The sequence below is a fragment of the Ciona robusta genome, chromosome 12 (genome assembly GCF_009617815.1).
Source record: "Ciona robusta chromosome 12, ASM961781v2".
Taxonomy (NCBI): domain Eukaryota; kingdom Metazoa; phylum Chordata; class Ascidiacea; order Phlebobranchia; family Cionidae; genus Ciona; species Ciona robusta.
Window position 1 is genome coordinate 1029196 of NC_143246.1, and position 22663 is coordinate 1051858.

Genomic DNA, 22663 nt, shown 5'->3' on the forward strand with positions numbered 1-22663 from the left:
CCCAGTCTCCATACACATCATGCCAATTATAAATTACCATACAAGTAACTTGTTTTATTTTTATATTTTAACAACCATTGAAATAATCCTAGTTATACTTTGCAGACCAAGATACGAAATCCCCTACCTGCTACTGCCAGTAATCAGAAGACTTATTTTTTGACGGATGTTCTCTTTATTTTGTATCCTCTAGGCTTGTGGCAGGCAGCCTCCCCGCCAAACATGTTTGTAGTTGTGAATAAATATTAAACACCAAACCAACTTTTATATTTATGATGGTTGTTCACATATGAGGTATTGAATACAATGTTTGTAGCCGGATAAAAAAACAGAAAAAATAAAATTATTACGCTATTTTACAGTTTATTTTGACGTATATATGTTATTAAAAAAAATACAGTTTGTTGGGTAACAGTGTTGTATAAGGATGTTATAAAATAGTTTATGAGACATCTGTCTCTTAATATTTTATTTTTCTATTGGCAAAACTGTTAGTTTTACGAATGTTGTAAATTCAGGTGAAATGCTATAGGTCAGGTAATTTTCCATATAATTTATTACAAAAGATGAAAGTATCATGCATAATAAAAACACAGCACAAACAGACACAGTGCATATACAAGGGAAGACTGGATATGATATACATTAACATGTACTACTGTTTTTTTAAATACTGGAGAAAAAATTCTTGCTGAAAATTAACCCAAAATTTGAAAAGGGATTTTAAAAAGAGGTGAGTTGGTTGTCCTGGCAACTCTGAGGTGGTTGAAGTAAATATTCTTGCATAAAAATATCGGGAACTTTTATTGGTTGGCGCTGGCCACACAGGGAGAGTAAATTTTTAAATAAACTGTTTCCTAGAAATCATTGATTTGAAAAATCTAGAAATGTGAAATTTATAACAAAACACTTAAAATAATTTTGTAAGAGGCTTACAATAATCAATAATTAAAAATATATTTGCGATACTGAAATGTTATCGGCATTTTTCTGTTAATTAGACACAAAAGCAGAATTGTCACTTTGTTGGAAATCAACTTTATAATGATTTATTGTGGTTTCTGGATCTCCATAAAACAATTAGCATTAAAAGTAGGTCTTGGTTAACCAGGGTTTGGAAGCATGCGAGAAATACAAATTTGTTTTGATGAAGAAACAATAAAAATATATATTTTTAACAGCATTTTAGATCTTCACGGTCACGTAATATAAATATATAAAACCTATAAACTAATGATAGTTTGGGCAACTTAAAATAAAATCTAAAATGTTAGGAAACATTTAGAAAAGGTTTTCTAATTTAAAATGAATTTCTTGAATAGGAACATAATATGTAGCGTAAAAAATAACATGATACGTACCGTAAAAAATGTTGATTATAAAAATAAAAACAAAAAATATTTTCATTACAAAATATTTGCAGCTGAATCCTAGTATTAATACTATTCTATAAAGTTACAGCTGGTGTTGGTTTAGGGGAATACCCATAAAATATCATAAATGTTTCATGAGCTTTTGCAAAACTATTTTCTGACACCTTAACTTTATAAAAAGTTAAAAAAATCATCGAAATCAAATAAAAACAAATTCTGCAATAAATTGTTACAAACATTAGTTAGGACACACACTTTTGTAAGCACTTTATCCACAAGTCCAAGTGAGGACCAGGATTCCCATTTTTCTGAAAATGGCGTCCCGTCTTAAACATTTGTCTCGTCTTTCCCCCCAGGTCCGAGGGTTGGTTTATTTTGTGAAGGATCGATTTGTACTTTGGTCGTTCTTACTCCACTGTGGGAATCACTGGAAGTAGCGGGAACTGAACCAGGAAGTGAAATGAGCTCGGACTCCACAGTGTGACTAAGAGATTGCCTGAATTTTAAAAATTTAAAATATTTAATTTTTTTAAATCTAATTTTCCTTTTTTTTTAAATTCTGTAATTAAGAACTCCTCAAATATAAATGTTGGGATATTGTCTCTATGCTACCTTGGTATTTTAGTTTGTTTTAATATTAGTAAAAATAAATATCCTCACAACCAACAAGCATGAACCTGTTGGTGTCTTTAATTAAATCACTTCTGCGTTAATATTAAGGTGACATAACAATTATGTTTATCATGATATAATAAGCATTGTGTTTGATTGTTAGCAAACAATCAACTTACATGTTAGCACCTTGACCACTGACAGCTGACACAACTTGGTGAAGAAGACTTGACTTTTGTTTTATTCCACCACCACCATCGCTGCTGTGCATTATACATTATCCAATGATTGTTTGAAACTTATTTTTATTCGCTGTACCAGGGTTAATGACAGTTGTATAACAAGGGTGTTCTGTTTCATACACCTTGTGCCCGCTTACAAGTTATTATGAATGTGACTTCCTTGGTGTTTTTTATGCATGACTGATATTGTGGACATGCATTTGATTAGTGACTATAGGATTGAACAATTGTTTTTAAGTGTTTTTCCCAAAAACAACACATGCCCACATCGGTATCAGTGACGAACCTTGAACCCAAAACCTCTAGGTTAAAAGTAGGCGCTCTAAGCCACAACATTGGACATGGGTTGGAGTAAACGCCGTCTAATTGTCTTGCCCAACTAATTTGCCAAAGGGGTTGGATGATAAAATAAACAAAGTGTTTTCATTTACTACACACTGGTTGGTCACAAACTTTCACTAAATAACAACAAGTATAAATTGAAGTTGGATTGAAGATATTACTCACCCTACACGACCTGATGTTTGTGATCCGAACTCATTCAAGTTGCCAGGGGCGATGGATTGCAATAATTGTTTTATTTCTCTGACATCATCAACTAATGACCTCATCGATTGTTGTTGGTCTCGTTGCGTCATCTGTATAGGTTTAATGTAAGTTTGAGATTTACTTAGTAAATGGAGAGAGTGCTTCAGAAATGACATTTTGCAGCTAACAAAAGTAAGATAGTCAAACATAAAAGTATGAAGGTACATAACAATAAAATGACCTCCAACTTTGTTTTTTTGGTGCAAGAATCAAGGAACACTGACTTTTTATAATAAAGGTAATGAATCAACTCTGGCCTAGATACCATGTACCATAGCATACCACACTGTAGGACCTCACCCATATAGAATAGAATGTACATATACAATGTTGGAGTAATTGGCAAAGTCGGACTTAAATCCCAGGTTCCCTGGCATGTCAAGTTAGCTCATCCATAAATAATAAAACATAGAAACATTTACCTGCAATTGTTGCAGCTTTGATGACATTTCACCGAGTTTTCTGCCCGAAGAACCCCCTCCTTCATCTAAAAAGGAACAAAGTATTTATGATAAAGGGGTTGACTCTAAAGGTAAATAACCCAAAAACCAATGGGCAATATAAAGATGCAAAAATTGTCAAAAAACTTGGTACTATGACGGGTTATAACTTTGGATATTTTAATGTTCTGACAATTTAGATCACCCATAAGGTACCACTGGGTTGAAGTAGCAGCAACGAGCCTTGAATCTGTAACCTCTGGGTTAGAGGCAGGTGTGCTAACCACTGTTCCTCAGTGCAATTTTAAGTATTTTTTAATGGGTGGTAACAACAGTAGAATGCTCATTGTTTCATCTCACCCGAAGCCATGACCATTCCTAAAACATCTTTCATGTTTTTCTTGGGACCGGAAATTGCTGCTTTACCACTCCTTGCTGATGAAAAATCTTCCTGAAAAAGATGAAAAATTCACTTTTATGCAATAAAACCTTTTTATACATGTGTACTAATGTCAAACGTTATAATATAATTTTGTTTTCTAAATTCTTATCCCTGTTTTAAAGATAAAAAATAATATTTCAAGATGCAAAGAGAAACATGCAGGTAATTCTACACAGTATTGTTAATATTTCTACAACATTATGATACAAACGCCGCATAAAGAAATGTTTAAACCTTTAATTTCGTGTCTCAATATTTATATAATAAATCAAATGCACAAACATTCGTATTAGAATAAAGTCTATATCAAAGCAGCATGTTAGCAGGCGTTGTATACACAATAACTTTTTCAAGAGTAAAGTTAACTTAGTTTATTTTTGCAGCTTCAAGTTTCTCATATTAAACTATTGTACACACAAACTTAGTTTTCTCTGTTTAAAGTAATAATAATAACTTTTAACTGTGTCTTCGGTTATGGTAGCAAACATAAAAATTAGTTAAAGGACAGGATATAGAGGCCTAACGGTAGTCGTTAAAACACGCCAACGGTTAAATTGCTTTTTAATTGAAAAAAGAAGCGTGGTCACTGCACCTAGTGAACAAACACAAGCCTTTTTGTTAAGTTATGTCCAAGTTAGTCTTCCAATAGAAAGAAAAAAGTGTGCATAAGAAGTATGATCTATAAACTGGTTTTACCAAAACATTTCTTCGTTTTGTGCTTTTCTCCTTTCCATTGTCATCATTATCTGGTTGACGTGCCGATAGCGGTTCAAACTATTTATTGAAGGGAAAAACATTCTAATGTAAATGTAATGCATGCATTGTTATTGCTGTGTTAGTCTTACTTATACAGAAACATAACGTGTATGAACCTTTTACGCCGCAACCAAAACATAAAACACAAGTTTTGTTTTGGCCAGTATTTCTCCAACCCAGTGGTTACTGATGGGTTGTCTAAAGTGTCAATTATGTATTTTGGAGGTTTAGAAATTTCTGACAATTTTTGTAAGCATACAATAACATGACAAGAAAATTCTTTGTGAACCACTAGTAGGCGACCCAACCAAATCAAATGGTGACCCAGGGGTTGAGAAGTACTGTTGTTACACTTAAAATAGTACAGGATTTTAAAGTTAGCTTAGTATCAATGCTTCTCATACACAATATTTTAGTTCTACAGTCAACTACAAAACATTGAGCAACATGATGTCATAATACCCATTGTTGTAAAATAAAAGTTAGAAAGTTTAATTTACTTTGTAAAAAGCTGTTAAAAGTAATTCATGCATGAACAAGATGCATTTAAATATTTTATATAAACTTTAGAAATGTAAAGTATCAAAACTATTATAATCTGAAACAAGTTGAATAAATGTTACTTGGTTATCGTCATATGGAGGGAAATGACGAACATTATACCCGTGTTACAACAACTGTCCTTGCGCCATCATGCAAAGATAAATCAGTTACATACGTGGAAACTTGTAAATTGGCATGAGGTGTATGAAACAAAACACCCGTGTTGTAACGACTGACATTGCCCCGACAAGCCAAAATAAATAAGTTACATGTAGTAGCATTTTTATTTAAAACACAAACAAAACTAATAACAACCCAAACCCACATTTCTTTCCTTCTCGTTATCATGAATATGTTCCAACAATTCATCCATTTGTTCTTTGATCTTGATCGTCACTTTTTTAAGATCATCATCTTGTGCTACAGTGAGATCATCGTCGTAAAACTGTTCCTCGGGACTACATTTGTCATCGATGTATCTGAATGTGGGGGGTGGTGGGTTACAGTCATGGTGGGGCAACGACAGTCATTGTTACACGGGTGTTCTGTTTTACACACCTCGTGTCACCTTACAAGTTACCATGTATGCAACTTATTTATCTTCACATGGCGGGACAACGACAGTTGTTATAACCTAACCGTTCACAGTAAGCCTTGAACCTGAGACCTTCCAGTTACAAGGTAATACACAAACATTTACTTTATAAACTTTTTCCTTGCTCTGTTAGAAAGATTCTCTTCAATTGTAAGTAACAATGCCGCTTGTTGCATCACAGCGTTAGCATTCGCATTGTCGTAAACTCTGTGAAGGCAAAACAAATATAAGTTAAAAAATAATTTTAAAAGTATAAGTTCTAATACATTATTTTTATACACACTTTTTAATGTTAGATTCATTCATTCATTCATTCAGATAAGTAGAATAAATGCCACATATTTAGCCTTGCATGATAGGGCAATGGTAGTTATAAATGGGTGTTTTGTTTTATACACCATATCCCTTATGAGTTAAAACAAAAGTAACTTTGTTTTGATTGGATTAGGGATATTTTTTTCTCATTTAGTAAAAAATTTTGAACAGCCTATTAGTGACCACTAAACGTTAGGACCAAAATTTATGTTTTCCAGAATATCGATTCTGTTTTAAAAAACTTATTATTTAGATATATTTTTACCCCACCTTTGGAAAGTATCGGACAGCAAAGCAATGAATAGATTGATGCATAAGATTGCCGACACCCCAAGGAATGTCCCAACCATGATGTAAGCCATCACGATATCAAATGTTTGCATCTCATTGAATTGATATTCATCAACCAAAGTGATTCGGAACAAAGAAAAAAGCATCTGATCGACCGTTGACATCGATGATATTGTTTGTAGGTTGCCTGGGCGGGAAATGAATGAATTAATAAATGTAACTTGCTTGATCCTCGCGTGGCAGGAAAACGACAATCGTTATAACACAGGTGTTCATACACCTCGTGTCAGCTGACAAGTTACCATGTTCGTTACTTTGAGGGTGATTAGTTTTTGAGGATTTTTTCATTTTTTGTGTGGCTGTTAATTTAGCCACACAAATGGGTTAACTCATTATTGACCACTGGGTTGGAGCAATTAGATTAAACTTATAACATATTTGACAGCAGGTTTAAAAGTGATAACCAAGAATAAGTAACTAAAGTTTCAACACATACATACCTGAGAGAAACAAGGAAAAATTTTGGAAATTTTCCATATTTGGCTCAACTTTACGAATTCGTAAAAAAAATCACATTTTTATTTATTCTAGCCGAAATCCAGTCAAAAAAATGTCATGAGAAAAATGTTCTCAGTTAAAAAAATCCCCACTTATAGGTTCAAGGCTCATTAAGTTATCTCAGTGAGCCTTGAACTCCGCCTTTTATAGTTTATATAAAGATTAGACTCACCAAACACCATCCAGAAGCCACAAGCATATGGAATGTAGAACTCTAGGTACAAATACAAAAACCTCAATAAATCCCAACCTATCTTTCCAAGCATTACAATGAATGGACCAAACAACCTGTGGAAAGTAATGTTTATAAGATTCAATACTGGTTTCAAGTGAAAATATAAGAATATCAAGCAACTCTAGCCCAATCTCAGGTCGGCTAGCGGAAATTAACATAAAATTACTTTTTAGAAAAAAAAATTTTTACAGGATGTTTTAGAAGCCACAAGCAGACCTCTGCTCGTGGCCTTGTTTATTTTAGAAGTAGATTACTGTAAAGTTTTGAATAAAAGAATAGTTGTACATACGTTAGAACAAATATGTTGAGCGTCTCTGAAAGGGGCCATGAACCGTGAAAGATTAGGAAACATATATACATTCATGCTATGAGTTGTATGAATGTAACTTACTTTATTCTCACGTGGCTGGAAAACGACAGTCGTTATAACACGGGTGTTAATACACCTTCTGCCAGCTTACGAGTTACCATGTATGTAACTTTGTGGGTGATTGTTAGTTACTGTTTGTACATTAAAATATCTTATAAAATAAAGTATTAACAGCTCATTCCTTCGACTGTGTCTCACATAATAACTATTATGTTTCACCTGAAAGCTCTTGTGTCCTTCATAAGGCGTAACCATAGCAACAGTATGGTGACAACGAAGAATCTGTTGAACCAAGCGCTGAGACTTAAGTTGTTAACCCTGGCCTCCATGAAACATGGGGTTGGAATGCATACCGTGAAGTTGGTGACGGAACAACATGGATCAACACGGGAGGTCGAGGTCAACGAAACATCGATTATGTGGAGAAGCTGGAGGTTTATGATGAAATCAGTGGATTATTTATATCAAGATATTCATAGATATTTTAATTTTTTAAAAAAATTAAAATTATAGTTATTACATCATTTCTTATTTATCTCTTCATATATTACACAGTAACGAAAATCAGATTAATTAAAACAACAGAAAACGGAATTAGCAACAAAATAACATTTGTTAAAAACGGTAAAAAAATGTTAAGTAAAAGCTTACAGCAATGTTTGTATTTATTTGGTAATTGTTAATTCTCTTTTCTTTCTTTTTAAACATGCTTTTTTTGCAAACAGTATAAAGATGATGTTACCACACAGTAATTGTTTCAGTGTGCTTGCGTATATATAGTTGATATTTTTACAAACTTTTGTTGCCAGTTAACTGAATCTTTTTTAGAATAAACTAGTTTTGTTCAGTCTCTTATTTATAGTTATAAGAATGAATGCACAGAAAGAATAAATTGTTTTTAAAGTTTTTAAACCAACTAACCAGAACAATAAGTTGGAAGAAATAAACGATCCAATCAAAATAATTCCAGAAATCGGAAAAATACGAAGGCAGAAGATCATCGAGATATTTTGTTTCACTTTCAAGATATTTGTGTTCCTGAAAGTAAGAAGGGTTTTTTTATTGTTCAATACGGTGTATACAAAGTAAAAAAATTCTATATTAATTTTATATTGCTTAAAATAGAATGTTTGGTAAACCAATGTTTTGTCTGTGGAAAGACATTATCAGGGTATGGTTTTGTAAATGAAGCAATGGGTAATTTTGCCGGCTGAAAAATAAATACTTTGACTTTTCGGCTTACATACAACCGATAACACTGTCATCAACATCGAAAGACTTGCAGTTCATTATTGAGCTGGAATAAACATCATTGTATAAGCAGGTGACATCAATTGAAACAATGTGAAAAACTTAATATTTTGTCATTAACTGCAATATTTAAAAAACAATTAAGCCAAAAGGTGGCCAGTACAACTAGCAGATAAACAACGAGCCATTTATATATATTTTTTTAAGTTAGACATCCCATGGAAAAAATGTGTGAATAAAGACATGATCTGTGAAAAATGAAATCGAATATTAGAAAACAACCGATACCTCCGGCCACTTGGGATGACAAAACTTCATGTCGCGTTTAATTTGTTTTTCTCTCCAATCCTTCCACTTCTTGAACCTTCTTCTCGATAAAATGATTTCTCTCACTTCGTACGCAATGTAATACGCAGTGAATAAAACACCAATCACCCAGAATAATATCAACCACCAATCCTGGGGGGGGAGTAGGTTACAATATAAAGTGGAGGTTATAAAGGTAACTTGTATATTCTTGCATGGCGGGACAAAGACAGTTGTTATAACACAGGTGTTTTGTTTCGTACATCTCGTGCCAGCTTACGAGTTACCACGTATGTAACTTTGTGGGTGGTTACTTTAAGTTTTGCACAGTAGCTCTTCTGACATTTATATGTGACGAAACATTTAAAAACAAAGAGCGGAAACAATTGAAAACAATCAAAAAATGTATATTGAACACATGAACTTAACCAGGCAAGTTGTACTCGTAACCTCAGAATGAGGCAATTACGCTATCTCTGTGTGTTGACATAAGATGCATGACTACACAATAAAACATAAAGAAACTTACATCAGGCAAGTTGTAATGGTATCTGTTGTACCACGGCACGGCCACACCAAGTATTGTCCACACAAGTATGTATAGAAGGTTAAGGAACAAAGCTTGGAAAGCCCCTCGTCTGTAGAATAAACATCTCATGTTTATTATGTGTGCTACCGTATTTATATAGCATACATATGTTTGGTTTCAAATATTTCTTCCATGATTTATCAACTTAGTCAATATATAGGAATGGGAGAACAAACAACAAAGCACGTTTGAGGTTAAGTGGCGGTTAACTTGGGCTGCGGGTTGTTTTAACTATATACTAAAGCAGTACAGCTTAACCCATAAAAGTGAATCAGCATTTGGCTGGTCACCTACTAAAGTGGTTCACAGAGTTTTTTTTGACTGTTATTGTAAAAGCTAAACCATATTAAAATCTTACGTTGTTGTTTGTAATGTAGTTTGGAAACTAGGCCACCAAAGCTTTACTATTATTTACGGTTAGTTTTTGGAATCTGCTAAAATGTTGACAAGCATTGTTTTAGGTATTTATCAATAAGTTTGCAATATATTTTATTTATTGAATCTTTTAATGCGTGACATTGTTAATTTCCATCTTTTTCATTTACTTATATAATTCTCATTCAAAGAACACAACTTATGTATCATGAAATATTCCCCACCTTCCAAATTTATTCCATTTGATATCAATCATCCTCATTATAACAGGGTGTTGAATCAGCTCTAATTGTCGGAAGCTAACAATCACCTCTAACTGTGATGTCATAAACATAATTGTTAAATCACAATATTGTTTAGTTTGGTTATTCTACGAATTGTATTTCTTGCTCTTATTTAGTGTGAAATAAATAGTATTTTATTACTAAACGCTAAACTTATTAAAAACGTAGTGGAGATAGGGAAAGTTGGACACACATTTCTATGAAACAACTATGGGATATTGGTTGTGGTCTTTACTGATTAATGTAGTGTAGAAAATGCTAGGGTTGGCCTGCCCACCCTGCCACCCCAGGATTGGTGCCCATGGTTTATACACTTAAATCACATTTAAAAATAAGCTTAAGTTTTTTTCTATAGGCTCCTACAATAACTTAAGCGTACAGTGGTTATTAAACTACAAATACAATCAATGATAAATACTCAACATACTGGTGTCTTGGCCAATGTTGTTTGTCGAGGTGTATCTGTGTAATATAAAGATTATTCATCCCTATGATAATAATAGTAAAGATTAAAACACAAATGGATTAAAATTTACAGCAGAACTAGATTTATAAAGCAGGCTATAAAAAGAGGTTTATGTAAGACCTGGAGCATCAGTTAAAATTTGTGTACCTGTTATAACTTATAAGAGGAACCTCAAATGCAATTGTAATTTATACAAAGTAGACTATAACATATATTAAAACATAAACAAATTAAAACATATAAAATATATAAAATTATCTAGAAATTAAACGAGTTCAAACACATGACCAAGTTTCAACTAGTTTTAGTTTTTACACAACCAGACAATCCATCTTATACAAACATCTGATCGACTACAAACACCTGCAAGCTCACAAACATCCATCCTAACCTGTTTGATTCTTTTTCGAAATTTTACGATTTTTCCTTCCAGTTTCGAGTAAATTAAGATAAAAATATTGTTTCCTGTTCGCTCTGTCTTTCCTGTGGAATTGATCGAGTGCTTGTTTTGCCTGTGAACATATACGAAAGTAAATATTTGGGATTTTTGGTTTTAAAACAGAAACTTAATTTTTAGCATTTTACTGAAAAAAATACATAAAATATTTTGTAAGTACTGCTGTTTTTTTAAATAATCTAAACTATATCCACATAAAATCAAAAGAAATGTAATCCCTTTATTAGGGGAACCATCTTACCACGGGTCCCATCTTAGTAACCATGTGCGTCATACAGAGTTGACCAGAGTCGTCTACCACAGTTGCATCAGCGTTTATGTCAATTAAATATCTTGCAGTCTCGCTTCGATCTAAATCATAAAGTAATATCACTGACACTGTAATAACTCATGTATCCTAATGGTTGGTCTATTAAATGCGTTATAACACAAAGGTTTTGTTTTATACACCTAAAATATATAAAGCCACAAAAACCCATTCTATTTTACATGGGTGAGGTTCTACATCGAGACACGCCATCAGACCTGGGGCTTAAGCCAGAGTTGGCTTATTACCCAACACCCAGGGTGCTACCGCATTGACCTCACCAGACGTTGAAGCTTGTTGCTTGCCCAAAGACAACTGAAAGTTATAATTGTTATACCACTCATACGTCTTATGCACAGTTAACTACCTAGTTCCGCAGCCACAAACAGTGGAGTTCTAAGTTTATAATCCTTGGCTTCGATATCGGCACCAAGTTTAATGAGAGAACGAAGAGATTCGTCAGCATCGTTCCTTGCAGCGTAATGTAACGGGGTTTGCTTTTCATCGAACGTTCGTTGCTCTATGTTTGCTAAAAATAACATAATGACGATTAGATGATAGAAAACAACATGGAAAAACACCTTAATGTAACCTGACACAACCCTGTTATAATAATAATATATATCTATCCCCATAATGTTTAGGGAATTGTTATCATATATATGAAACAATTTGACAACCCATATGGAATCACTAAGTTGGATCAATTGTTATTAATATTAACTGTCTTGCCGGGGTAGGGATACATACACCTACAAGGGCAGCAGAATTGAGCTTTGCTTGAGCCTTAATCTTAGATTTAGAGGCAGGCAAGGCAGGCATCAGTGAGCCAGCTTACACTAAAAAGATTATTTTAGACGGTTACAAAATTTTAAGATAAAAAAGCCTTTTCAAAAATAAACAACATAAATGTGGTTTTCCCACAACTCACCCCCTTTATCCACAAGTAGTTCAACCATCTCAGCGTAATCTGTGGCAGATGCAACATGGAGTGGGGTTCGGCCGAACCTACAACACAATGTATAATATATGTAAAACATGGATGTAACATTACTTATCCTTACATGGTGGAGACAACTTTACAAGTTATATATTATGTATTAAAATATAAAAAAAATAAAATAATCACCCACAAAGTAACATACATGGTAACTCGTAAGCTGGCACGAGGTGTTAAACCCGTGTGATAACGACTGTCGTTTTCCGGCCACGCGAGGATAAAGTAAGTTACATTCATTCATATACATAAATATATATCTCTTCAATAATTTTGATTTTTCTAGATAACTTTTGTTTATTTTTTATTTTTAACTTACATCTTACAAATATTTTAAAAAATATCAGAATACGGCAACACATTTGTACCAGGTCACATTTTTTTAATAATTAGATTCTTGAATCACAAACAAGATCACATACAGAGTCAAGCTTTCCTATAATCACAACAACAATAAATAATTGATCTTACACATCAGTTTCATCAATGTTTGCTCCTTTCTCCAACAAGAACAATGCAATGTCCGTGTGCCAAGCTCTTGCTGCCTTCGTGGGTGGAAGTCACGATTTTATAGTAAAAAGAATTATAATTAATATCGTAGTTATTTAGTAAGTAATTTTAATTCTATTTAAATAAAAGCTATTTTTTGGTAAAACATATTTTGTATAACATTGGTTGGACTGGTTTTATTTCAGCTGAGTATTTAGTACTAAGTATAGAAATTTATAAATTACAAGTTTTGTAGCAGTCCAGCTTTGCTTTAATTCAAATAGCTATGGTATAACTTGTTTCAAAACAATAAATGTTTCCAGCAAAAAGTTGGGAAAATATATGCAATCTATAAAGTAGCTTTAAATATTTTTCTTTTGTTAGAAATAATATTGTCATAAATCCATTCATATTAATTGTATGTTTGATCTACTTGCACTTTTTATGACGTCATAATAACTAATGTTACCTCATGTAAGATTCCTTGCCCATGTTTGTCTTTACAATTAATAGAAGCCCCTTTTTCAAGAAGATCTTCAATATAATCAAAATCCACCTGTGGTATAAAGTTTAGAATAACTAGAGGGTCGAGGGTTCAAGGCTCAATGTTGCTACAATTGTGGATGTCCATGAAGACACTTCAAATTTGCTTCAATCCAGTGATTACCAATGGGTTGTCTTAATTGTTAGCCTTATATAAAACGATCATCAACAAAGTTATATATGTGGTAACTCGTAAGCAGGCATAAGGTGTATGAAACAGAACACCAATGTTATAATAACTGTTTTTGCTCTGCCACGCAAGAGTAAATACAAATTTAATAGCAAATAAAATATACATATATTTTATTTTCTATTTATTCTGCAAAAAAACTGTGTTATCACAATTTAAAAACAAGCATTATTACCTCATCATTGTCATTGTTGCTTCTTGCAAGTTGCGTAAAGTATGAAATGAGATTGTGGTTCAAATGTTCTTGGTCCGTGGCTGGAAATAAATATTCGGGTAATTTTCTGAGCATGTAAGATTATATTGTATCCTCTTTTGACATTATGATATGAGGCTCATTTCATGGATTTGACATGATTTTAAAATAAACTTTGTAAAAACACAATAATATACATCCAATACAACGCTTTTATTATCACCTAGTGACTTAGTGTTGTATATTTTAAAGTTTGTCATTCGAGTAAAAATAGCGAAAAACTTTAAAAATAAGGCAAGTAAGCAACTAATACATAATCAGATAAGCCAACTTTTTCATGAATGTTTTTATTAGTTAGGTATATCTTACTGTATAGTAATGAAATACTTACCATTTGGCCAAAAAGCAATGTTCTCCATATCCAGTCCATTGTGTGGGCTTGCTGCTGGTGTGCCAGCTCTTACTGATGCAGAACGGGCTTCAAATAGTAACGACATTTAAATTTTTTTCGTTTTTCAATGTCAAGGGGTCAATTAAGCAGAGCCCCAACATTTTGTTTCAATTTAATTTTTTGTAAAAGTTTCGGCAAATTTTTGATTCAGAGAATTTTAACTTTGAGGGCTCTTATGCATAAAGTATGTGAACTGCCACAAAATATCCAATTGTAGATTTAAGGATTACAAAAAGCATTTATAATTTATAACTACTGTTATGAATAAAACATAAATAATTACAAAATTCATAGAAAACAAATATTTACCTAAAAACCTTTTGTTTCGCGCCAGATGAGACCACTTCTTCCCGGCTAAGTGGGCTTGGGTAATTCCCTGGGGAAAACCACCATTTGCCTGTATTTAATTAATGCAATGTACAAGCTACAACATGAAATTAACATTCATAAAAGTTAGTTTCTGATCATGAGGAATTTGGTTAGTATAACAGATTAACAGTACATTATAACAACAACTTAGAATTGTGAAACACATCATATATTTTCAAGGTTGCCACTAATGTCGTACTAATTTTTTTAAAGCAAGATTGGTGTTTTATTGGTATACAATGTTTTTACAGTTTTTGGTGAAAAAATATTTTAACCTAAACCAAAAAAATATGCGCACAGAATTTATTGGGCCATATTTTTCAATCTGAACTATTGTTTTTATAATAATGAAGTTTAAAAACTTACACCAAGGGAAGTTAAATTGTCGTCCCCCTCATACGCCTCATTATCGTGAACAAGGAGGTCGCCATTGTTGTGATCTGGATGAAATAAATAAATATTTAAATATATTTAATACATTGATTAAAAATATTTTGCGGCATAAATATCTACTTCTGTTTTTAATTGACAGCGAACGTTCGAATTATTATGATCTTATTATCGTGGACAAACAGATAACAGGTTCATATGTGCTAAACGTACATAAACGCTATGCACATTCATGAAGGAAACTTATTTATCCTATCATGGTGGGGCAACGACAGTCGTTATAACACGGGTGTTCTGTTTCATACACCTTGTGCCCGCTTACAAGTTACCATGTATGTACCTTTGTGTGTAATGACACACATAAAACTTACCATATTCATATGAAGATCTGTTTCTCATATGACGCGAAAAATTCATGATAAAAAATATAAAAACAAACTAATACTGCAATATTGTGATTATTTCTTGCATATTTACATGCGTTTACTATTACTACAAGCTTGTATGGTTGTGTTACTGTTTGAATAAAGCATATATAAACAAAAGCAGGGTTTATTAAGTTATATATAATTATAATTAAGTTAATATATAATGTAATTACAATGTGTTTAATTAGGCTACAGTTAACATTTCTAATTATTAAATAAAACAAGGCAAAGTTATATTCTTAAAAACTATACGAATATATTTTTATAAAACTAAAACCGCTACACTTACGCAAGCTAATTGGCTAAACTAGTATACTCGTGTGGCTAAACTTTAATTGCTGCGTCTATTTACTTAATCTGTATTTGCCAAGCATCGGCCAGGCCGCCAGTTTAAACTCGCGCTTCGAACCGTTCTTACATACCAATGTATTTGAGTGACGTCTGAGAAAATGGACTTACCCGAAACTGAACTGGTTCCCACTTTAACCCAGTACGCCAAATCCGGTACAAGTCATTTCGCCACTTATTTTAATTGTCGCTCGCATGCCTTCTGCAAAAATGTGTTGCAGAAAGTTTAGAATACGTTCGTATTACAGGAGGAGTTGGTTTTTACAATAAGTAACATTTTACTTGTGTGAGGGTACGTGTTGTGCAAAAATTAACATTTTACTTGTGTGGGGTACGTGTTGTGCAAAAATTAACATTTTACTTGTGTGGGGTTATGTGTTGTGCAAAAATTAACATTTTACTTGTGTGGGGTTATGTGTTGTGCAAAAATTAACATTTTACTTGTGTGGGGTTATGTGTTGTGCAAAAATTAACATTTTACTTGTGTGGGGTTATGTGTTGTGCAAAAATTAACATTTTACTTGTGTGGGGTTATGTGTTGTGCAAAAATTAACATTTTACTTGTGTGGGGTTATGTGTTGTGCAAAAATTAACATTTCACTTGTGTGGGGTTATGTGTTGTGCAAAAATTAACATTTTACTTGTGTGGGGTTATGTGTTGTGCAAAAATTAACATTTTACTTGTGTGGGGTTATGTGTTGTGCAAAAATTAACATTTTACTTGTGTGGGGTTATGTGTTGTGCAAAAATTAACATTTTACTTGTATGGGGTTATGTGTTGTGCAAAAATTAACATTTCACTTGTGTGGGGTTATGTGTTGTGCAAAAATTAACATTTCACTTGTGTGGGGTTATGTGTTGTGCAAAAATTAACATTTCACTTGTGTGGGGTTATGTGTTGTGCAAAAATTAACATTTTACTTGTGTGGGGTTATGTGTTGTGCAAAAATTAACATTTCACTTGTGTGGGGTTATGTGTTGTGCAAAAATTAACATTTTACTTGTGTGGGGTTATGTGTTGTGCAAAAATTAACATTTTACTTGTGTGGGGTTATGTGTTGTGAAAAATTAAAATTTTACTGGTGTGGGGTTATGTGTTGTGCAAAAATTAACATTTTACTTGTGTGGGGTTATGTGTTGTGCAAAAATTAACATTTTACTTGTGTGGGGTTATGTGTTGTGCAAAAATTAACATTTTACTTGTGTGGGGTTATGTGTTGTGCAAAAATTAACATTTTACTTGTGTGGGGTTATGTGTTGTGCAAAAATTAACATTTTACTTGTATGGGGTTATGTGTTGTGCAAAAATTAACATTTTACTGGTGTGGGGTTATGTGTTGTGCAAAAATTAACATTTTACTTGTGTGGGGTTATGTGTTGTGCAAAAATTAACATTTTACTTGTGTGGGGTTATGTGTTGTGCAAAAATTAACATTTTACTTGTGTGGGGTTATGTGTTGTGCAAAAATTAACATTTTACTTGTGTGGGGTTATGTGTTGTGCAAAAATTAACATTTTACTTGTATGGGGTTATGTGTTGTGCAAAAATTAACATTTTACTGGTGTGGGGTTATGTGTTGTGCAAAAATTAACATTTTACTTGTGTGGGGTTATGTGTTGTGCAAAAATTAACATTTTACTTGTGTGGGGTTATGTGTTGTGCAAAAATTAACATTTTACTTGTGTGGGGTTATGTGTTGTGCAAAAATTAACATTTTACTTGTGTGGGGTTATGTGTTTTGCAAAAATTAACATTTTACTTTTGTGGGGTTATGTGTTGTGCAAAAATTAACATTTCACTTGTGTGGGGTTATGTGTTGTGCAAAAATTAACATTTTACTTGTGTGGGGTTATGTGTTGTGCAAAAATTAACATTTTACTTGTGTGGGGTTATGTGTTGTGCAAAAATTAACATTTTACCTGTGTGGGGTTATGTGTTGTGCAGAAATTAACATTTTACTTGTGTGGGGTTATGTGTTGTGCAAAAATTAACATTTTACTTGTGTAGGGTTATGTGTTGTGCAAAAATTAACATTTTACTTGTGTGGGGTTATGTGTTGTGCAAAAATTAACATTTTACTTGTGTGGGGTTATGTGTTGTGCAAAAATTAACATTTTACTTGTGTGGGGTTATGTGTTGTGCAAAAATTAACATTTTACTTGTGTGGGGTTATGTGTTGTGCAAAAATTAACATTTTACTTGTGTGGGGTTATGTGTTGTGCAAAAATTAACATTTTACTTGTGTGGGGTTATGTGTTGTGCAAAAATTAACATTTTACTTGTATGGGGTTATGTGTTGTGCAAAAATTAACATTTTACTGGTGTGGGGTTATGTGTTGTGCAAAAATTAACATTTTACTTGTGTGGGGTTATGTGTTGTGCAAAAATTAACATTTTACTTGTGTGGGGTTATGTGTTGTGCAAAAATTAACATTTTACTTGTGTGGGGTTATGTGTTGTGCAAAAATTAACATTTTACTTGTGTGGGGTTATGTGTTGTGCAAAAATTAACATTTTACTTGTGTGGGGTTATGTGTTGTGCAAAAATTAACATTTCACTTGTGTGGGGTTATGTGTTGTGCAAAAATTAACATTTTACTTGTGTGGGGTTATGTGTTGTGCAAAAATTAACATTTTACTTGTGTGGGGTTATGTGTTGTGCAAAAATTAACATTTTACCTGTGTGGGGTTATGTGTTGTGCAGAAATTAACATTTTACTTGTGTGGGGTTATGTGTTGTGCAAAAATTAACATTTTACTTGTGTGGGGTTATGTGTTGTGCAAAAATTAACATTTTACTTGTGTGGGGTTATGTGTTGTGCAAAAATTAACATTTTACTTGTGTGGGGTTATGTGTTGTGCAAAAATTAACATTTTACTTGTGTGGGGTTATGTGTTGTGCAAAAATTAACATTTTACTTGTGTGGGGTTATGTGTTGTGCAAAAATTAACATTTTACTTGTGTGGGGTTATGTGTTGTGCAAAAATTAACATTTTACTTGTGTGGGGTTATGTGTTGTGCAAAAATTAACATTTTACTTGTGTGGGGGTACGTGTTGTGCAAAAGTTAACAATCTACTGTTGAGAACTCGTACGAACTTATATTTGTTTCTCTTTTAGTAAAAGCGAAATAGTTATTTTATAACTGATATACATTTACTTTGCAAAACAAGAATTGTTCAACCCATGACTCATTTTCTGAAAATGTAAGTGCTGCACTAAAACTTTTTATAGTTGTTAGTCATTTAGGGCTAGGTGCAGTGGTTTATGCTTCTGCCTTTTAGCCCAGAAAATACAAATTGTAAGCTAAGAAATGTTAATGCATACCTTGAAGAGAAAACCATAAGTTTGTGTTTTCTGTTATTTTATAATTCGATTCCCAATTGACTATATGGTAATTTGCCGGCACAGGAATAGTTTAGGTCATTTATCCAACTATATATAAAGCCACGTTTCCATTTATGTTATACAGGGAAGGTAAAGATACTTCTTTATCAACTCAATTTCTAAAGAACCAAACTGTGGTGGAAACAACTGCAGATAAAAACAAAGCTGGTCAAATCGTTAAGTTTAACACTTTGCAAGAAGCTACAACAGCTATTCAAAATGTTGAAACGGACACCTTGACCAAATTTATTTTCTTGAGAAGAAAAAAAAATGGTATGTTAGTAAATTTGTAAATTATTTGTACATATATATCTCACATAATCCTGAAATATATATTTTTATTATTAGATTTAAGAAAAAGTAAAGTTCAATGGGATGCACAAGAAAACATCCCATTTGTTGTTAAGTCGTTCACAAAATACGAATGTCAACATGGCAAAGATAGAAATAAAACAAAGAATTTAAAACGACAAAACCAGTTTAAGGCTCCAGCTGACCACATGTACGAGAAAAAAAAATACCTTTGCGTGCAAGGATCAAAGAAAATGAATTGCACTGCATGTTTAAGTATTCGGGAGATTCTTACTTTCCCACATTATAAGGTAACTCAAGACAGCTTTTACACTACGTTGATGAGTGTAGCAAATCAAAGATGTTTTGCATATCTTATGTTTGTTTTAAAGGTTAAAACAGGGGAAAAATGGAAAAAACAGAAAACATCACAACATTTGAAGACAGTCGGTTTTTCATCTGTAAAAAACAGTGTTAGTTGTTTTATTGTACTGTTTCCCTCTATCAATGATCACAGTGGACATCCTGTTGGAGAGGTAAAGTAGCTAACTTTTTTGTATTTGCCCTGCAAAAAAAAGAAGGGTTGAAACGTAAAGTTATGTTTCTAAAATTTAAAATTTACATAACTTGCGAAAGTTGAACATTGAACCACAGCCTACTTGAGATACGGCCGGATAATTCACACTTTACAGTTAAAAATTTAACGGCCTATTGTATATCCACCTCGAGTCATGAGCTAAGTCTCGTGGTAGACTGGTAGTATCTTAGACTAAAACTGCAGCTCAATGTCATCAACTTCTGTTCTCAACTCTGCGACATCGCAGTCGGGCACCATTTTTTTATTTTTTTATTTTCATGTGCAATATTAATACTGTACCATTTTTTCAGCATAATCTGGTATGTACCTAGGTTCAATCGAAAGAATTAAAACATAATAAAGTCTATGTTTCGTTTATGCCTAAATTGTAACTCGAATAATAGGTTTGATGTTTATTATGATTTACCGAAAATGCAGGCTGCAGGCATCCAACAACGAGTGGATAGCAGAGTGATTGACAAAGTCGGAGAATTAATCGATGACCGGGTTTGCTCCGTTATGGAAATACAACGTCATTTAAAAGTATTTGTGGGCAAAGAACTGTTCAAGAATACATTGCCTCCAGCATCAAGTAACAGAAGGTTTTTTCCGACAAAAAAAGACATTACCAATCACTATTATAATGCATACACAAAACGAAAAATGTCGAAAATTGACCAAGCAAATGTGCAATTACTGGTAGATGAGTGGTGCCACAAGTTACCTGAAGATAACATTCTCTTCAGACCCTATATTGCCAGTGTTTGTCCCAAACAATTAATTAAAGACATTGATGGGGATGATATCACTGCAGTGAATGCCAAACAAACATTACTGTTTGTATACCAGACAGCTTGGCAAAGTAGACTCCTACTACGTTATGGTCAGGATATCTGCCTCCTGGATGCAACCTATAAGACATCAAAGTATGCACTGCCACTGTTCTTTCTTTGTGTAAAGACCAATGTCAACTATCAAGTTGTTGCATGTTTTGTGCTCCAAAACGAATGTCAATCAGACATTCAGGAAGCTCTTGTGATTCTAAAGTCTTGGACACCTGGCTGGAACCCAAAGTTTTTCATGACCGACAAATGTGAAGCTGAAATAAATGCTGTTGAAAGTAGTTTTCAAGGTATCTTACTAAATTTTATTTTTTATTTTTCTTTTTTTTAAATATCAGTATTGCTGGGGGAGAAGTTAATCTAGTTTAAAGACTTAAACATTCGAAATATGACTGCATGTATTTTTATTCACCAAAGTTAATGTAACACTTTTACACCAGATTGTAAAGTGCTTCTATGTGACTTCCATCGTGAACAAGCATGGGAAAGATGGGTCAAGAAAACAGATAATGGTGTTGGAGACAGAAAAAAGGCAGTTTTATCTGGTTTGAGAGCAGTAGCGAAGGCAGAAAATTTTGTTGAGCTCAAAAGTGCTCTAGATTCGCTTACAAACAGTGAAGCTTATACACAAAATGCAAGGCTACAAACCTACTTTCAAAATGCATGGTTGCCACAGAAGGAGGTCATTTATTTTTCTGGCTTAATTAAACATTAAATCTTAGGTTTAGTTTTTAGCTGTATTAGTATTGTTATTTTACAAAGTTTTATAAACACGCAGAGATGGGTTTCACTTTACCGATTGGGGAAGATGCGTGTGCCAATTGGTACGAACAACGGGGTGGATATATTGAGCACAATTGCTCATGATTCCTCCCTGGATATTAACGTTTGTGGATCATGTAGAAACCAGGATGACAATATCACTGATTGGGTCCAGTGCACCAAGTGTCCCCAGTGGTTTCATGTTAACTGCGTTGGACTAAACATCAACAAGGCAAAATCAAATAAAACTTTTACATGTTCCCATAAGTAGTAACGTGGATTTCGTTACTGTTGACCTCCACAAATGTATGCCTGGCCAAAGCTTTAAATTAAGCAAATGCTCCTACAGAGCAACTTACACTGTTTCGTGTATGCCTGGCCAAAGCTTTAAATTAAGCAAATGCTCTTACAGAGCAACTTACACTGTTTCGTGTATGCTTGGCCAATGCTTTAAACTAAGCAAATGCTTTTACAGAGCAACTTACACTGTTTCGTGTATGCTTGGCCAAAGCTTTAAACTAAGCAAATGCTCTTACAGAGCAACTTACACTGTTTCGTGTATGCTTGGCCAATGCTTTAAACTAAGCAAATGCTCTTACAGAGCAACTTACACTGTTTCGTGTATGCTTGGCCAATGCTTTAAACTAAGCAAATGCTTTTACAGAGCAACTTACACTGTTTCGTGTATGCTTGGCCAAAGCTTTAAACTAAGCAAATGCTCTTACAGAGCAACTTAAACTGTTTCGTGTATGCTTGGCCAATGCTTTAAACTAAGCAAATGCTCTTACAGAGCAACTTACACTGTTTCGTGTATGCTTGGCCAATGCTTTAAACTAAGCAAATGCTCTTACAGAGCAACTTACACTGTTTCGTGTATGCTTGGCCAATGCTTTAAACTAAGCAAATGCTTTTACAGAGCAACTTACACTGTTTCGTGTATGCTTGGCCAAAGCTTTAAACTAAGCAAATGCTCTTACAGAGCAACTTACACTGTTTCGTGTATGCTTGGC

General features: G+C 33.3%; 2 protein-coding genes and 1 long non-coding RNA gene across 10 annotated transcripts; 1 reads left to right on the forward strand and 2 right to left on the reverse strand.

The window, feature by feature from the left end:
* Positions 1-538: 538 nt before the first annotated feature.
* LOC149726134 (uncharacterized) lies at positions 539-15632 on the reverse strand. Of its 6 annotated transcripts, none has more exons than XM_089890754.1 (27): positions 15389-15627; positions 14994-15067; positions 14568-14634; positions 14199-14270; positions 13790-13869; positions 13351-13437; positions 12864-12937; positions 12327-12403; positions 11763-11924; positions 11330-11439; positions 11023-11143; positions 10593-10627; positions 10106-10197; positions 9447-9555; positions 8900-9070; positions 8282-8398; positions 7580-7788; positions 6928-7043; positions 6177-6384; positions 5697-5798; positions 5322-5475; positions 4394-4471; positions 3616-3706; positions 3238-3302; positions 2735-2865; positions 2165-2248; positions 539-1869 (listed from the first exon to the last, which is right to left on the reverse strand). In XM_089890754.1, exons 1-27 carry the CDS (start codon positions 15432-15434, stop codon positions 1701-1703), a joined length of 2901 nt encoding a protein of 966 aa, XP_089746880.1. In that variant the 5' UTR covers positions 15435-15627; the 3' UTR covers positions 539-1700. The 6 variants fall into 6 exon arrangements, with proteins under 6 accessions (XP_089746880.1, XP_089746878.1, XP_089746879.1 ...); XM_089890752.1 differs by having other exon boundaries at positions 14568-14655; positions 15389-15626; XM_089890753.1 differs by having other exon boundaries at positions 14199-14285; positions 15389-15625.
* A 280-nt stretch (positions 15633-15912) lies between these two features.
* LOC149726135 (uncharacterized) lies at positions 15913-21965 on the forward strand. Of its 3 annotated transcripts, XM_089890758.1 has the most exons (7): positions 15913-19000; positions 19267-19454; positions 19530-19783; positions 19865-20008; positions 20488-21181; positions 21332-21573; positions 21670-21965. In XM_089890758.1, exons 1-7 carry the CDS (start codon positions 18981-18983, stop codon positions 21922-21924), a joined length of 1797 nt encoding a protein of 598 aa, XP_089746884.1. In that variant the 5' UTR covers positions 15913-18980; the 3' UTR covers positions 21925-21965. The 3 variants fall into 3 exon arrangements, with proteins under 3 accessions (XP_089746884.1, XP_089746883.1, XP_089746885.1); XM_089890757.1 differs by having other exon boundaries at positions 19530-20008; XM_089890759.1 differs by lacking the exon at positions 21332-21573 and having other exon boundaries at positions 19530-20008; positions 21670-21862.
* On the reverse strand, positions 19404-20492 carry LOC149726136 (uncharacterized). The gene is made up of 2 exons (XR_016386292.1): positions 20196-20492; positions 19404-20037 (listed from the first exon to the last, which is right to left on the reverse strand). It is a non-coding gene; the product is annotated as an uncharacterized LOC149726136 (long non-coding RNA).
* Positions 21966-22663: the final 698 nt, after the last annotated feature.

Coding starts and splice junctions, on each gene's coding strand:
- LOC149726134 (XM_089890750.1), bottom strand. CDS start 15,434: ATGAATTTTTCGCGTCATATGAGAAACAGATCTTCATATGAATATG. Junction 13,870..14,198: donor CATTGCTTTTTGGCCAAATG/GTAAGTATTTCA, acceptor ATTTATTTCCAG/CCACGGACCAAGAACATTTG. Junction 6,385..6,927: donor TGGCTTCTGGATGGTGTTTG/GTGAGTCTAATC, acceptor TTTCCCGCCCAG/GCAACCTACAAACAATATCA.
- LOC149726135 (XM_089890757.1), top strand. CDS start 18,981: ATGACTCATTTTCTGAAAAT. Junction 19,001..19,266: donor ATGACTCATTTTCTGAAAAT/GTAAGTGCTGCA, acceptor TATGTTATACAG/GGAAGGTAAAGATACTTCTT. Junction 19,455..19,529: donor CTTGAGAAGAAAAAAAAATG/GTATGTTAGTAA, acceptor TTTTATTATTAG/ATTTAAGAAAAAGTAAAGTT.